The 16,311-nt window shown below is 53.8% G+C and overlaps 1 protein-coding gene across 6 annotated transcripts in view; it reads left to right on the forward strand.

Moving 5' to 3' along the window:
• The window catches only part of SNX8 (sorting nexin 8), a 42,358-nt gene extending 26,451 nt beyond the window's left edge, over positions 1-15,907 (forward strand). For 5 of the 6 annotated variants that reach the window (XM_058569413.1, XM_058569415.1, XM_058569411.1 and 2 more), the window contains exons 3-11: positions 149-266; positions 2,049-2,170; positions 4,073-4,153; positions 5,167-5,327; positions 5,969-6,101; positions 10,300-10,368; positions 11,482-11,631; positions 12,027-12,176; positions 14,864-15,907. In XM_058569413.1, coding sequence (XP_058425396.1) covers positions 149-266; positions 2,049-2,170; positions 4,073-4,153; positions 5,167-5,327; positions 5,969-6,101; positions 10,300-10,368; positions 11,482-11,631; positions 12,027-12,176; positions 14,864-14,974 — 1,095 coding nt within the window. In that variant the 3' untranslated portion in view covers positions 14,975-15,907. The remainder of the gene's footprint in view (positions 1-148; positions 267-2,048; positions 2,171-4,072; positions 4,154-5,166; positions 5,328-5,968; positions 6,102-10,299; positions 10,369-11,481; positions 11,632-12,026; positions 12,177-14,863) is intronic. The other variant, XM_058569412.1, reaches the window with a different exon arrangement.
• Positions 15,908-16,311: the final 404 nt, after the last annotated feature.

Consider the following 16,311-nt stretch of genomic DNA (forward strand, 5'->3'; position numbering starts at 1 on the left):
TTAGTAAAGGCCTGGTGAGAGGAGACGAAGAATTTAGTTAAATTATTTCTGTTGGTTCTGTTCAGTGGCAGAAAGAGAAGTTAAGGGGAAAGAGTGAGAGGTGATGTTTCTGATGTCAGGTCTGAGCGCCGACCCCTTTGTCTTGTAGCGCTTCCAGTCCTCTGTGTACAGACGGTACAATGACTTTGTGGTCTTCCACGAGATGCTGCTGCAGAAGTTCCCGTACCGCATGGTGCCAGCCCTGCCACCCAAGAGAATGCTGGGAGGTAAAGCTGGTTTGCTGGGGGGTGGGGGGCAGAGGGGAGTGGGCCCGCCCCCAGGGCCCTGAGGTCTTGCCTTGGTGATGGATGCCACTCTCTGCTGGGGGTGGGGGGTCTTCCTTCCTCCTCGGGGCCCTCTGCCCCATAGAAGGGGATGGCAGCAGGGCTGCAGAGCAGTACCAGCCCCTTGGGAGTCCTGGGTCGCTGCTGTGGCTTAGAGCCCAGGTGTGGCACGTGGAGGGGGACGTCACCTCGTACCCTTGGCCTATGTGAGTCTTCTGCTTGGTGACTGACATGTGGGGAGGTGCCCCATTGTGCAGGAGAGAAAGCACGTGACCCAGTTCTCCTTTCCAGAGGGCAGTCGCCAGGACATCCTAGAGCTCCCGGGTGGGGGACCAGGAGCACTGTTGGTTTTGCCTGCTCTCACAAAGTGATGTGAACTGAGCAGTGGGTCCCACTACAGCACTAGGTGGTCCCCCGGAAGAGAGCAGAAGTAAATGTAAGGTAGGCAATCTAATCTGCATCTTAAAGGAGATAAAAATAGCCATAAGTAGCTGCCTCATCTTCATTGCGTCACCTGCAGTTACATGGGGCCAGGTGAGAGGTCACAGGTGGCTCCAGCCCCATCTGGGCTGGCCTGTTTCTTCCAGGTTCCAGAGCACAGGGAGATGGTGGTGCCTTCTCTGGGATCTCACCGATCCTCCCACAGTGCTTTTCTCAAATTCTAAATAAAACTCAATGAGAAAGTGAGTGCCCAAAGCTGACCAGATTATTTTCTCCCATTTTCCCAATGATCCTAAAGTAACTCTGTACTCGAATGGGGAAATAGCTTGGGATTTAATACAGTCGTCCAGTTTTCAACATTCTGAAATCTCTTAACATTGCACATAAGTACTCTTGCTTCTCACTGGTCACTGACCAGCTCAGCATCTGATAATGCAACTTTCTTCCTGCCCCACGAGAGCACCATAGAACAAATCATTTATGTCACGTTGAAGGGGGGAGGGTGCTAAGGGCAGCGAGGCCAGAAGTGCTTTGGAAGTCAGGCGAATGCTCACTGAAATCCACACATCACAGTCCACTCAGTGTAGTTACTGTTGGGGACCTGGAAATGTGCATGTGGATGCTTAGTTGTGTGGCTCAGCATTATGAAAGCACAGCCTTCTAGAAGGGTGCCTGGTGGTCTTGAGTGGGGAGGGAACCTCATCCAACTGTACTTTTCAGTATCATAAAAAAATATTTTAAATACTATTTCTATTTGTGATCGGATTTAAATACCCTTAATGCATCAAGGTACCCTTTTACTTTTTTTTCTCCTTGAAGTGAAAATATTTAACCCAAATGAAAGCAATTAGTAATTGTATCCATTACAGAGTGAGTTATAAGTGATGTCCATAGGAACACGGGGTTGAGTTAATGTACAAGTATAGTAAAACCTATTTGTTCATAGAGAGAAGCTCCAGAAAGGGATTATAGAAGTCTTTAATTTAGATGATTGAAGTGGGGGTCAAATACGGTTAATTGAAACAAATGGGATCTGTGGTTTTCCTTGGCGGTTCCTGCACCCGAGTGTGTTTGTGGGGGGCAGGGCGAGGGTGGGGTGGGGAGGGGATGGCTCTGTCACTCCTTGTCCAGGGCCCTCGCTGGCTGTGTGGCCTGCTCTGGGCTTCTCTCCTAAGATGCTCTGAGGACTCTGGGCGTGGAGGCTGGGCCCTGAGAGTGCGGTCTCCCCCGGGAGAGGGTGGTGCCCCAGGCCCTGCTTGGTGATGCCATGTCCTCTGTCTTCAGCTGACAGGGAGTTCATCGAGGCCCGGAGGAGAGCGCTGAAGCGCTTCATCAACCTGGTAGCCCGGCACCCCCCCTTCTCTGAGGACGTGGTCCTCAAGTTGTTCCTGTCCTTCAGTGGTCCTGTGAGTACATTAGGGACTGTGTCCATGCAGTCCGCGTGGTGGGTCCCGCCGGTCCCTGTGCTCTTTCTTCATTCTTAAGTTCGCTTTTGTTCTCTTGCTCCCCTCTTGTCTCATTTCCCTTGTCTGGGTGCCCTGACAGAATCTGTTTCACACCCGACCGCCATAAATAGGACTTATTTTCTTCCCAAATAGCAGGTTGAGTATGATTTTAGGAGGCGTCTTTGGCTTTGACTTTGCAGGATTCAGGGTATCCAGGTGGAAGTGGTGGGTTCTCGGTGCGGTCACTGTGGGATTTGAAGCGAATACACAGAAGGCTGTATGGTTTGGAGGGTTTACAGAAGTGCTAGACTCCAGATGTGAATAAGCGTTCACTTAAAAAAAAGGCCACGTTGACTAAGTGCCATAAGAACAAGCCGAGTCTCCTTAGCAGACCTGCAGGGTAGACTTGTGTCCTGGAAATTATCTCTGTGCGTCCATTGATTCCAGGTAGAAAGCAGAGTGGCAGCTTCTTTCTCCAAACTTCAGTCAGGAAGCTGAGGCAAAGCCCTTGTTCCCAGTTGAGGAGGAAGACTGCCTTGGCAGGCCTCCTGCCCCGGGGGCCTCTAGCTCTTCTGTAGGAAGAGAGGTTTTGCCCGAGGGACCTTCTCATTGCGGGGGGGTGGGGGGTGGGGGGGTGGGGGGCTCCAGCAAGGACGCTTGGCTGGCGGAATATGTGTGTTCCCGTCTCCTCAATTGGAGGAAACCCCTTCTTGAGCAGGGACCTGGGAAGGGGCTCAGCCCCCACCCTCACTGCTGCTGCATAAAGATGCTGGACTCCAGCAGCCAAGGCAGGGACAGCGCAAGCCTGCCTGCCTTATCCTCTCACTTCCTAGAGGTGGAAGGGGCCTTTTACCCCTAGGGAAGGCTGCATGCTTTCCCTCCGTGATACCCCGGGGGTACCCATCAGTGCTGCCCCTCTTATGGGAGCCATGCTAGACATTAGTGAATGCTTGCTGTGACCTTCTGCCCTTGAGCTGGGAATGGGGGTCTTTTGAACCCTGGGGGTGGACAGATTCCCTTAGAACAGGGATCTTTATTCCAGAAGAGGAATGTGGTGGGACATGGGAGCTGTGCACGGCTCAGGACAGAGCAAGGGGAAGTGGGGAGGGTGCAGCTGGGCGCAGAGCTGGGTGCCGTCCCCGTTCTGGAGGCCTTAGGCTCTGCTGACCCTTGCTTTTACACAGATAGGGTGTCCCCAGAACCTCTCTGACTCCATTTTCCTTTTTGGTAAAATGAGAGAATTGGGACAGATGATTGTTAAGGCATCTCTGAAATTTTAGAATTCTGTGACCCATACACAGTTGCCCATTCACATGTTAGCCTCTCTGCCTGTACTTCCTGTGGCTCTTTGTGGGGGCCTTATCTTAACGCTTGGCTTTGCCAAGGGCCTGCTTTTGGAGAGCAGGGCTCGGGAGCCCGAGTGCTGTCCATCAGCTCCCCGGGCTCTGGGGGCCCCGGTCCTGTGAATTGATTCACAGGAAGGAAAAGACTTCAGCTTTTGTCTCTGTGCCCCACGTGGACCTAACGGATCTAATGAATCCGACGTCTGTCTGATGTCTGTGGTCTGTAGATGAGTTAATGTTTTTCTGGAGAGAGATCTCCACTCCTGAGCTGGCGGTTTTGCAGTACTGTTAGTAAGTCAGGCTCTCCTGTCTGTGGAAGACCACCTAAAGTTGAAGGTCAATGGAAAAAAAACAGAGAGGAGACAGTGAAGAGATTTTGGAACACTTATGTAAAAGCGACATGTGGAAACACATTTCTCTTGAGGAAGGCCTGCGTCCTGCCTTTTATTGACTTCATTTGTCTCAGACTGACTTCTTTGCAGCTGATGAGGGTGAAGTTGCTTCTCTTTTCCTTTTGTAGGATGTGCAGAACAAGTTAAAGGAATCGGCGCAGCTTGTGGGAGATGAATTCGTGAATTGTAAGCTGGCTACTCGGGCCAAGGTATTTTTCTCATTTTGATTATGGCTTCCCTTCTTAACTGGAGCAATGATAATTTTAACAATTGATATTGTTTACAAGTTGCCTCCACCATGTGCCAGGGATCATGCTAAGATGCATTGCATGTTTTTCTCTTTTAACCCTCCTTTCAGCTGCTCTAAAATATAGTGGGTGTCATGCCCATGTCACAGGTGGGGAAACACGCTTGGAGAGGCTGCCATTTGCTGAAGTCTCAACCTTCTAAGCAGCAGAGCCCAGACGGGACTGGGCTGTCTGACCCCAGGGCCCACCAGGCTCTCGCACCATGTCCTGAGGCATCTATGATTCAGATAGACATATGCCTGGTCTCCAGCTTTTCGGATTTCACAGGATTGATTGTTGCATTGGTTTATTTTAAAATTTAGTTAATCTGGTCTTTTTCTAAAAAGGAGGAAGGTAGCTATTTGGTAGCTTTTTTTTTCTTTCTTTATGTGCTTCTCCATACAAAAATACAGACTCTTTTACCTTCATTTTATTCCTTAAGCTTTCTGTTTTCTAAGTGTTACATAGTTAATATTAGTTAATATTATTTTAAATAATATTAGTTAATATTAATAGGTAGTTAATATTAAAACTAGTAGAAAGTTATTCTTTCGGAATAAATGAAGACTACAGGAGGCCTTCCCCTCACGTGGAGAGTCAACACTTTACATTCATCGTTTTAGACTTGAAGATTATTATTTGAGTGTTTTTTGGCAGGCCCTCCAGTTTGATCCAGTTTCAGTGGACACTAGAGTCGTATGTCCCGGGATCCATAGTGTTGGTGGTGTATCCGTGATTGGACAAGGAGGGAGGTCCGGGGCAGGCACTGGAGAAGAAGTGGGCTCAGGGCCGGTCTCTGCCTGGCCCGGGTTTGGGCATCGGGGCTCACTGACCTGTTCTGTCGGATGGAGTTGTCTCTTTTCCTGTGGGCCATCTTTTCTGAAAGGGTCTCATGTCTAGTATTACCCATTTTTTCTCTCTCCTCGCCCTGTCAGGACTTCCTCCCAGCTGACATCCAGACTCAGTTTGCCATTAGTCGGGAGCTGATTCGAAATATCTACAACAGCTTTTACAAGCTTCGCGATCGGGCTGAGCGGATTGCGTCGCGGGCCATCGACAATGCTGCTGACCTTCTCATATTCGGGAAGGAATTGAGGCAGGTGACCCTGTTGGGTTCTGCAGGGGCTGGTTAGGTGGGGAGGGGGTCTTTAGACTTTGGGGATGGTTTGGAACCGAAGGTGCATTTACTTAATAACCCTCATTCTGACCTCTGGTTCACTCAAAAGGGGAAGAAGGGGGTTGGAGAAATGGGAGATCACATTTAGAAGAAAAAAGGTGGGAAATTTAGGCAGAGAAATGTGGATTCCTAAACACATGAATGCTTGCCAGTTTCTCATAGGGCGTTTTCCCTATTGTTAGGATTAGACTTAAAAAAAGATTTGTTTGACTTGGTAAAGGACACTGTGGGCTGGTCATGCCTCCTCCACTCGGGAGGAGAGGCAAGACCTTTGGCCAGGACTGTGCCCCGCTCAGCAGCCTCCAGAACCATGCTTCTCAAATCTGCCGATGCACACATATCACCTGGGGGTCTTGAGAAGAATTGGTTGAGCATGTCTGGGGGAGGGAGGCTGAGACCCTGCCTTTCTAACAGACTCCCGGTTTCCCCGTGGACCACTCTTTGAGTGGCGAGAGTCTAGGTTGGGAGACGTGTTCAGGCAGAGGGAGGGGTCAGGTTGGACTGCCTGGTCAGCTTCCAGGTCGTGAGTGTCTCCTCTCCTGTGTTTCATTTTCCCTTAGTGCTTTAGGGTCTGACACGACCCCGCTCCCTTCCTGGGCCACTCTGAACAGTAGCACATGGGGGTTCCTTAAGCAGGCGCTGAAAGGCCTGTCTGTTGAATTTGCACTGCTCGCTGACAAGGCCGCACAGCAGGTGAGTGAGTCTGTTCTCTGCGGCACCTTTTCCAAAGAACGTTTTGTGCCTTGGCGGGCGTGAGCGTCTCCTTCTTAGGTGGACTTCAAAGTTCTGAGTCTCGAGTGAGTGGACAGCTGTTCTCAGCTCAGAACTGCATGTCCCCATCTGTTCCAGGTGGCTCCCCGTGACCCAATTATGCTCTTAAGAGAGTTGCCAATGATAAAAACAAATTGGGTCTGTTGAGAGTTGACTTTGCTGAGATTAGAAGATATAATCTGTCCTTGAAGATGTAATCTTGGATTTCCCAGGATATTTCTGGGTGGCCCAGATAGTTCCCGTTTTGCTGTCCCAGTATTTGGTCACTCGATAACTCATTAGAACAATGACTAAGCTCCCAGCACCCTGGGAGACTCCCTCCTTCTTTCACACTAGATACCCAGTTAACTAAGGAAGCGCTTCTGCTGTACGGGCAGCTGCTCTTTGTAGAGATCTGCAAAGACTCTTGTAGTGGTTGGAGATTAATTTGAGATATAGTGTTTCCCGTCAGACCGAAGGGTTCATCTGGTGCTTTTATGCTATAAAACTGTTACATAATTTTGAGGGTGAGAGTTTGCTGCCTAGTTTTTGGGGAAATGGTCTTTAGGCTGCTAGTAGATGTTTTTTTTTTTTATAGCATTTTTTTTTTTTTTTGAGAGAAATTGGCCCTGAGCTAACATCTGTTGCCAATCTTCCTCCTTTTTTCCTTTTTTCTCCCCAAAGCCCCAGTAGATCGTTGTATCTCATAGTTGTACATCCTTCTAGTTGCTCTCTGTGGGACGCCACCTCAGTGTGGCTTGAAAAGCAGTGTGTAGGTCCATGTCCAGGATCTGAACTGGCAAACCCTGGGCCACCAAAGCGGAGCACGTGGAGTTAACCACTATGCCACTGGGCCGGCCCCTAGTAGATGGTTTTAAGTAAATTAAAACAATGTAATTGTGAAACCTTGCTGCCTGTCTGAGACTTGAAGCTCATTAGCAGTAAGTCAGATCTGTGACTGTGGAATTGGGGGATTTTCAGGCTTGAGGGGGGCGCTCAGGTGCCAGGATGTCTCTAAGTGCTGAAGAGGGAACTTGATCTCCTTGCTGGTGTGGAAAGTCCTGGGGTTTCTTCCTCTGTGATTCCAGGGCCTGGGTGTTCCCTTTAGAAACTGAGTGTAGGGCGGTGTGGGCGTCTCACAATTGGCACTGGGCCCGATCCATCTCCAGGTCCCAGAGGTGCCCATGTTTCCACGGCGGGAGGACCAAGAACATCAGTGATGTGGGAGGTTTGGCCAGATAGAGAAGGGGGCGAGCTCGGCAGCCTGCTCTGCGCTTGGCTGGTGTCTCGTGCTGGGACCTTGTTCTGGTTACTTTGGTCCCTGGGCCTGTTTCCCCGTCAATTAAAAACGAGAAGGGTGGACAGATGATTAAAAAACTCTTTTTAGCCCGTTGAACCTTTCCTCAAAGCTCAGTCTGTAAAACATAAAAGTGAAGCTATTCTGGTTGCAGGGACCTCGGCCCTTGGCCCACAAAGCTCCCTCTTCAACAGGTAGCCTCCTGGTGGGGGGGGGCGGGGCAGGAATCCCCAGCGTTATGCAGAATACAGGATGGGAATTCCTAACGCAGTGATTTCCAGTCTTTTCTTTCTTTTTTTTTTGTGAGGAAGATCAGCCCTGAGCTAACATCTGCCAATCCTCCTCTTTTTGCTGAGGAAGACTGGCCCTGGGCTAACATCTGGGCCTATCTTCCTCTGCGTTATATGGGACACCGCCACAGTATGGCCTGACAAGCAGTGCATCAGTGTGCATCCGGGATCCGAACCTGGGCTGCCAGCAGCGGAGCGTGCGCACTTAACCGCTACGTCACGAGGCCGGCCCCCTCCAGTCTTTTCTGATTCAAACTTTGATGCCGGTTGTCTGCCTTGAAGAGGGAGAGCTGGGTCAGGCTTCTGACGTGGCCAAGTTTGTTGTTTGAAGTGCTTCCCCACTCCGAGATCCTCTGATATCTCACGAATGGTGCTTTGGAATTTAACGTCTGAGAGGTGCTGTTTCTCGAATATTCCTCACCCTCCTTTGTGGTTTTCACGTTGAAGTGAAATTAATATAGTTTTAACATGAAACTGGATCAGACAAACCACCCATCAGAATTTTCATCCAGTACAGTGAGTTCCATTTCACTCTTGCTGTGCAAGTGAAGACATCTGAGGGCTAGTTTTCCTAAGTCTGTTTTTACGAATCCTGGTTTTATTCTCCCCAGACCTGTTGGGAGACCTAGATAACTCTATCCCAGCAAGACAAGTGAGACTCAGAGTGGGCTGCTGTTCCTGTGCTGATGGGATGTGTGTGTTGGTAAAGGCACTCGTGTTGGTGGTTTAGGGTGGTGTGTGGCATCAGACCAGAAACGGGACTTGGTGGCAAATGACACGAGCAGGAAGGACCTGAGGCCCCACTGATACTAGACCAGAGGAGGCACCTCCATTCTCCCATGCCCTCTGCCTAGTCAGGAGGGATCAGGGCACCTGTGGCCATCTGGTATTTTCTTTTCTGAGTTTTAAAAACCTGTAACATGCCTGTTATTTTCCTATAACCTTATTGGCTAGTATCTCAGCTGTGGGTATGGAATTGAGTGACTTGGAACCTCTGAGCTCAGTGAGCTTGCGAGTCCCAGGGTCCTGACCTGAGTTGGTACCACAGCCTGGGTGGGAGTCCCCTGCTCCCAGTCTGGTGCTTATATTCCCATCGACTCGTCCTCTTCTTTTCTTCTGCCTGCACCCTCCCTGCACCAAGTCGCATGTGCAGTTTATGGGATGAGCTTTTCACTTTCTGCCACGCCTGGAGCTCTAGAGGTTGTAGAAGGGGCTCAGTTTCCCCAAGGAGCTAGTGTTTTGTGAGAGGGGGCTCAGCAAACACCTGGGAGAGGCGCTCGGTGAACGTTGGTGGCTGAGAGACATGAGCTGTGCTAGAGCCCTGCAGGGCCCATGGCTGTGACCACAGAGTTAGCATGGGGGGTTCCCAGGAAACCACCCTGGCCCTGAGTGTGTAGCTGTGGTGACTGAGGGAGGGTCTGTGGTGGCCTCATGGGCTTGTGTTTGCCTGTTGCTGGAGCAGGAAGTGGAGAGACCACGCTGCTCCTTCCCACTGCCTTCCCTCAGTCACTTGCCATCTGCTGAGCGTGGACGCTCTCTGCCCAAGGTGGCCTGAGCCCAGGGCTTTGGCGTGGACTCTTCCTGCCTGGGAGTGGCTCTGAGCATCAGTGCTGGTGGGCCGTATGCATGATGGCTTGTCTGTGCGTCCTTCCCTGAGCTGCCGCTACTGGGAGCACACTTGGCAGGCCTGGGGCAGCCTGGGTCATATTCGTGTCCCTAGGATGCTGTGGCTGGCTCCAGGAGCAGGGCTTCACCCCCTCTGTTATTACCAGGATACCCCATTCCACTAACAGGGCTGCCCTCCAGGCTGCTGTGGCCTCTGTGGTTTGGGAAATGAGCTGTGGGGCTCACCGCGTGCTCACCGCACAGCTGTAGGTTTGACTCCATCACTCTGTTGCCTGTGAGCAGAGGCGCGCGCAGGATCCAGACGAGAGCACCTGTCTGGCCCACCCCCCTCATGTGCTGTGTGCGGTGTGGCCGTTGGTGGCCTTTTTCCATCTCCTGCATCAGCCTAGGAGTGAAGGCGTCTGTTCTCTTATCGCACCTTGATTTCCCAAGTGCGGTCCTGCAGCTGCTGTCCCCTCGCCCCTCCGAGGCCTGTGCTCCTTTCCCCTTTTGTTAAAGCCTCCTCTTCATTCCCAGCCACATCCCTCCCATTTGTTTCCCCTTTTCAACACCGCTCACAGCTCCAAATAGAAGCTCGAGGTTTCTGGGGTGCTGGCAAAGCTGCGAGGAGGGCGTTTGAGGTGCTGGGCTCTCCCTGTGTGTGTGTCGGGGAAGACGTTGGCTTCGGGACGCTGGGAGGACATGCAGGGCTAGCACAAGTGGGTAGATGGCCTTGGGAACCGAGGCCCTTGATCTCGTCAGACTGCTGGGCGCTGAGGCTCCTCTGCCTCGTGTTTGGTGGGCTGTCATGGGAAGGGGGCTCTTCTGCAGAGCTGGCTGGTGCTTCTGGGCACAGCCTGCCCAGGCCTGTGGATGGGCGTGTGTTCCCCAGCTGGGTCTCTGGGTGCTGCGTGTGCTCAGTGTAGGCTAACCCCCTCTTGTTTTCCAGGGCAAACAGGAAGAGAATGATGTGGTGGAGAAATTGAACCTCTTCTTGGATTTGCTCCAGTCCTATAAAGTGAGTCTTGGCTGCTCCTTGGGCAGGGACAGAGCCACTGAGAAGGATCTTATGATCTTTCAGGGGTGTAACTCTAGGGGAATGGAAAAAACGCCGAGAAGCCAGGGCTGCAGAGGGAAGACAGGCCTTACGCAGACTTGCCGATGTTATTTTTCCTTGGCGGGCTCTGTGGAGTCTCTGGGCTGTGGCCCCAGCAGGCGTGCAGACGGGCCTCTGGCTTCACCCACTCTGAGAACAGGGGTTATGTGTGTGTGTGTCAGTGAATATCATAGCTCTCTATAAATATGTGAGGGGCTGGCCCAGCAAAGAGGAAGATGTCCTCTTCCAGCCATCCCAGGTGGAGGTTCGGGGAAGTCAGACCTCAGCTCCATGTAGGGCTGGCTTTCTAACTGTTGGAGCATTGGTGACTGAATGGATCGCCTCTGAAGCCACAGAATCCTTCGTGCTGAGCTCAAGGAGAGCTGGCCCAGCGCTTTGGGGAATGTTCCAGAAGGGATTTCTCTGTTGAGTTGGGATGGTAGCCAGGTGGCCTTGAAAGTCCCGCCCTGTGGTTCTGTGGCTAGTATTTCCCACAAGATTTCTGACTGGGGATATTTTAGGGCCCCAGGGAAATGCCAGTGCATCTTCCTTTTGGAGACGTCTGGTCTTCCTGCTGCTGGAGGGACTGGCTTTCTGGACATGGGGCAGCGTTAGAGCTGAGGTCCAGGACTGTCCCAGCACTGTACATTTCCTCTCTGAAGGGAGCCTGTTCCACGTTTTGATTGCGGTGCTGATTCGCACTGCGCCCCCCTCGTGGTTCGACCCTGGGCCTACTCACCTGACTGCTCTGTTCCATGAACACTTCCTGAGTGTGGAGTGAGGGGGTGCATGTGAACCGTTTCTGAGGAGGAAAAGCCATGCTTGGAAAGGGCTCCTCTCGCCGGGACGGTAACAGCACTGCCTCTGAGGCCGTGTGCTGGGAGCCTGAGTGCTGTCTCTTCCCCAGCCTCCTCCCATCTCTCCCCTTTCGGTGCTTCCTCCTGCCAGGCGGGAGGGGGCCCCAGCATTTTCGTTGGCTCTGGGTCCCTCTTGGCTAATGGCTGAGGGCCTCGCGCGCCACCTCTGTCCCCACAGGACCTGTGTGCGCGGCACGAGAAGGGGCTGCTGCACAAGCCCCAGCGGGCCCTGCACACGTACAGCCTGATGAAGCGGCCGGCGATGAGCGCCGCTGTGCAGAGCCGCGAGCCCGAGTCCGTGGAGCAGCTGGAGTCCCGCATCATGGAGGTAGTGCTGGCGTGGGGGGCGGAGGGCGCGGGCCGCCTGGGGCGGCCTCCTGGGGAGCCTTTCCACACCTGGTGGGGCCGGACCCTGGAACCGTACTTCTGGGCAACTGTTGGTTGGCTCAATGAGCTTCCAGGACGTCGATGCCCATGTACTGGTATAACAAGCGTGTGGGGGGGTCCTGGGGGTGGGAAAGCCGCCCCTGGTGTCCAGAGTGACGCTTGGTGCTCTCTCTTCCCTCGGCACCTTCTGGACGCCTGGTTGCAATGTATGGCTTGGCTTTTGCCTCGGCAGTTACACAGAGGAAGGGCTCAGGAAGAGGCAGCGTGTTGGCCAGGGTGCTCTTCCTCCCTGCCGTCTGCTGGGCCAGGTGCAAGGGGAGGCTCTTTCCTCTGCAGCAGGAGAACGCGATCCAGACGATGGAGCTTCGGAACTACTTCTCCCTGTACTGCCTGCACCAGGAGACGCAGCTGGTCCACGTCTACCTGCCCCTCACCTCCCACATCCTCGGGGCCTTCGTCAACTCACAGATCCAGGGGCACAAGGAGGTGGGTCTCCTCCTGCACCAACCCCTGTGTTGGTCAGCACCTTTCTTTCTGCAGCGGCCCCTCCTGCCAGTCTGTTGGCCTTTGCAGCTGACCTCGAAGAATCACGTGGGAAAGTTAGTGGAGTTGGGGTGAGCACGGGACCGTTAACACGTTGTTCTTGTTTGAATCCCCTAGTCTTGTGTAGCCAGAGTGGTAATGGTGATGTTGTCCTCGTGATTCTGGGGGGAGGGATGGTGGTGGGAGGAGCAGAGCGAGACTATAAGGGAACAGTTTCTCATCTTCTGGAGGAATTCCAGAAGGCAGAGGTAGAGCATATAGAATCCCCAAGAATTGAGAGATGTTGAGAGCAGAGACGGCGGGGAATCAGTGTGAGGAGGTCGGGAATACAGAGATGGGATATTTTCCTGAAGCCCTTGGTAAGCTTCCTCCAGATGGTGGCTCCCAAACCTTTGAGGAGAAATGCTGTGATTGTCCCAAGACATTGCAAGCTGCAGCGACACTTGCCTGGCCGGAATTGTCTACAGCCGTATAACTCCAGCTTGTGTTTTTGGCTCTTTGCCCACCCCTCTCAAACAGCAACATGTGTGTCCATCTCCAGACAGCCTAGAATGCTGTGTGTCTGGCCAGGGCTGAAGAAACACTTAAGAGGTGATCCCTGTCCAGTTCTGCTTTGCTCGCTCTGTGTAGCTTCTGCACCCTTCTGCTTTCTGGTATTGTCTGTCCTGGGTTCCTTCGATGCCTCTTGTTAGCCGTGGGAGCACAGTCACCTCCTAATGGAGGATGCATTTGCCCATGGCCACCTCCGGCTCCTTGATACAGCACGGGGCCGGCGTGGGGGGCCGAGGCGCAGTCTCAGAATTTCTAAATCCCAGCTCTGTGACTGTTATGAGCTCTTGCGGCCTTGCTTGGGTTATTTAACCTCTGTGGCCCAATTTCCCCTGAAAAATGGCATAAAATATGACTCTCCCAGCCTTCTAAGATTGGCCTGGGGATTTGGTGGGTAACGGACTGCAAGTAGCTGCTTTGTGCCAGGTTCTGTGGCTGTGCTGGGCACACAGCTGGACTGCAGCTGTCCCTGTCACCAGGGACTGCACAGACTAGTGTGATATCCTGACCGGTTGGCCTGCCAGAGGAACAGGCTTCTCATGCTCTGACAGAGGCCTGTGCAGAGCCCAGGGGTAGGGTGGGGTACAGTCTAGGATGCTGGCAGTTCTGCGTGGAGGCCAGGGAGCTTTTTGTGAGCAGCGCTTAGAATGAACTTGGATCCATAGATCAGAAAGGTCATTGTCAAGGGCTTGAAGGGTGGGGTAGAGGATAGAGATTGTGAATCCAGTCGGGAGGCAGTTGTCACTGACCAGATCAGTGGCCAGTCTGGACCCTGGTCTAGAAGCAGTTGTGCCAGAACAACCTGGAGTGTTTGTTTAACATGTGGATTACGAGGTGCAGATCCCACCACAGACCTACTAACTCAGGATCTCGGGGGGCTGGGAGTCAGAATCTGTGCTTTTAGCAGGGACGCTGGGTGACTCTGGGATGAGAGATCCCTAGGGGACACCGGGTGAGTCTGGGGAAAGAACCCTAGGGGACACCAGGTGAGTCTGGGATGACAGAGCCCTAGGGAACCCAAGGTGGGTCTGGATGAGAGATCTCTAGGGGACACCAGGTGACTCTGGGATGAGAGATCCCTAGGGGACATGAGGTGAGGCTAGGATGAGAGATCCCTAGGAGACACAGGTGGGTCTGGGATGAGAGATCCCTAGGGGGACACAGGTGGGTCTGGGATGAGAGATCCCTAGGGGACACGAGGTGAGTCTGGATGAGAGATCTCTGGGGGACACCAGGTGACTCTGGGATGAGAGATCCCTAGGGGACACAGGTGGGTCTGAGATGAGAGATCCCTAGGGGACACCAGGTGGGTCTAGGGTGAGAGGACCCTAGGGGACACCGGGTGAGTCTGTGTACCACCTGGGTCCGGTCACCCTGATTCTAGATTTCTCTGTTGTAGCTGGCTGACTAGTCCCCAGTCTCGTAGTGCCTAGACTAGACTCTGCTTCATCTGCATGTCCCCAGGGCCACACTCTGCTTTTCTGTTATCACATGAGCCACTTGGCCCCCAGCACTGATCTGGGACACCTGCCTCACTCACAGCTTCCCTGCTGCTTGTACCCACAGTATCCATTCCTCAGCCTGGATACCAGAGTGCTTGGCAAGTGCCAGCAGCGTCTTATTCCTCCCGCCTGTCATTCATTTTTGTGTTCATTTGGTGGACGTTGTCTTGGTGTGTGACCTGCTGAGCCAGAGGCCAGCGCTTGCTGAGCTGTTAGAGAACATGCTGGAAATGACTCAACAAGGGTTCTTAAGTTTCCGCATTGAGCAGACTGCCCCTTCGGTCCTGTGTGCTGGGTCGAGGGTCCGGCCGGTTGTCACCTCTGCTTTCGGGCGCTCTCCTTATTTGGGCCTCGTCTGTGGAGGAATGTGCCGCGATGCAGGGAGTGGGAAGGGCAGCTCTGGGGGAGGCGACACACAGGCCCGGTGGTGGCCATAGCGGCGTGTCCCCTCTTGCCCCCTGCCACAGGATGGGCTGTCCTGAGGCCCCTCGTTGGCGTTTTCTGAAGGACCAGTGCATTAGGGTGTGGGGCCGGTGCCCCTGTCTTTCTCACCCTGTCTTGCCCCCTCTCCTCCTCCAGATGAGCAAGGTGTGGAACGACTTGAAGCCCAAGCTGAGCTGCCTCTTTGCTGGACCAAACAGCACCCTGACCCCGCCGAGGTCCCCGCAGGACGGCGTGTCTCCTCACTAGTGCCAAGGACCTGGGCGCGAGCCCCTGGCGCCTCACTAAAACTTCTTTCCAAACGGTGTGTCCCTGTTTAATTCCCCTCAGACGGCGCTACCCCCACCCCCAGGGGTCCCTGGCGGCGGGCTGACACCTCTGGAGCAGAAGAGCTGACATCCGGCTGGGTGGGGCCGGGGTCCACATGGCCACGGCTCCCCTCCCCTCGTGGGGAGCAGGGCCGAGGACACGCCCTGAGGCCTCTGAGCGTCCGTGGAAACCGAGTTGCCCTCGACCACTCCTGCCCCCCGACCTGCCCTCACACCCGTGCTGTGGCCTGTTGGTCTGGCCGTGAGAAGTGTTAAGATTCCCTGGAATGGTTTTCTCCCGATAGTGAAGGCAGTGCAGCAAGGATGGTTCTCACACAGCAGATGGAGCCTGGGGGCATGTGCAGGGGGACCCCATGTGCTAGAACAGTCGGGAGGGGTCTGGATTAGCTGAGCGGGGAGGGAGGCTGAGACCCCACGGAAGGCAGGACTGTCCCTATGTTGCCATTGGACAGGAGGTGGCTGTATCTCTGACACGTGATTGGTCAGCGAAAGGGCAGACAGCCCAGGGCGGGTGTGGTGCGACAGTGTGAGTGCCAGAGCGGGCAGCAGGAGTGAGGAGGGAAGGCGGGGACCTGAGGGTCGCTGGGCGCACAGTGTTCATTTCAGGGGACATGCTCCAGTGAGTGCCCTAGGGCCCTGGTCTGGGACTGGCCTCCGGGGCGGAGTGTCCGTGTCCCTCACTCCCTGCACACACACCGTGCACATGCACACACTGTGACCCTGTGGTGTGCCTGGGGCTTCTGCTGTTTGTCCAAGTGCCAGGAACTGCTCTGTTCCCTTCCTGTATAGACGCCCCCCTTTTGGAGACCATGAGCTTCGAGGCCTGAGAAAGGGCAGAGGAGGGGAGGGCAGCTGGGGCTCTGGAGGAGGGTTGCTGTGGTTAACCCCTTTTAAACCGACCTCACTTATTTGGGCGACTAGGACCCTCCTCCAGCCTCCCTCCCACCCTTGCTGACCCAGCCACCTGCTCCGAGGAGGCTGGCCATTCCCGGAGCTCTTGGGGTTGGAGTGTCTGCCTCTGGCCTTAAATGCACACACCTCACGGAGCCTTGCTCCCAGGCCTGGAACTGGCCCCCTTGGCCCCTCGGGCCTTCTGGAGCTCACTGCTCCCAATGGCCGGGGGTGGGGTTGGAGGAGGCTCGAACCAGGACTGTAGGATTTCTGAGATTCCTGCCTCCCGGGGATACGAGCCTGACTCAAGGGGGTTTTCTGTGTGTCTGATGTGGGAGTCTTTCTGCCCCTATATCCACATGCAGC

The sequence above is a fragment of the Diceros bicornis genome, chromosome 26 (genome assembly GCF_020826845.1).
Source record: "Diceros bicornis minor isolate mBicDic1 chromosome 26, mDicBic1.mat.cur, whole genome shotgun sequence".
Classification (NCBI taxonomy): domain Eukaryota; kingdom Metazoa; phylum Chordata; class Mammalia; order Perissodactyla; family Rhinocerotidae; genus Diceros; species Diceros bicornis.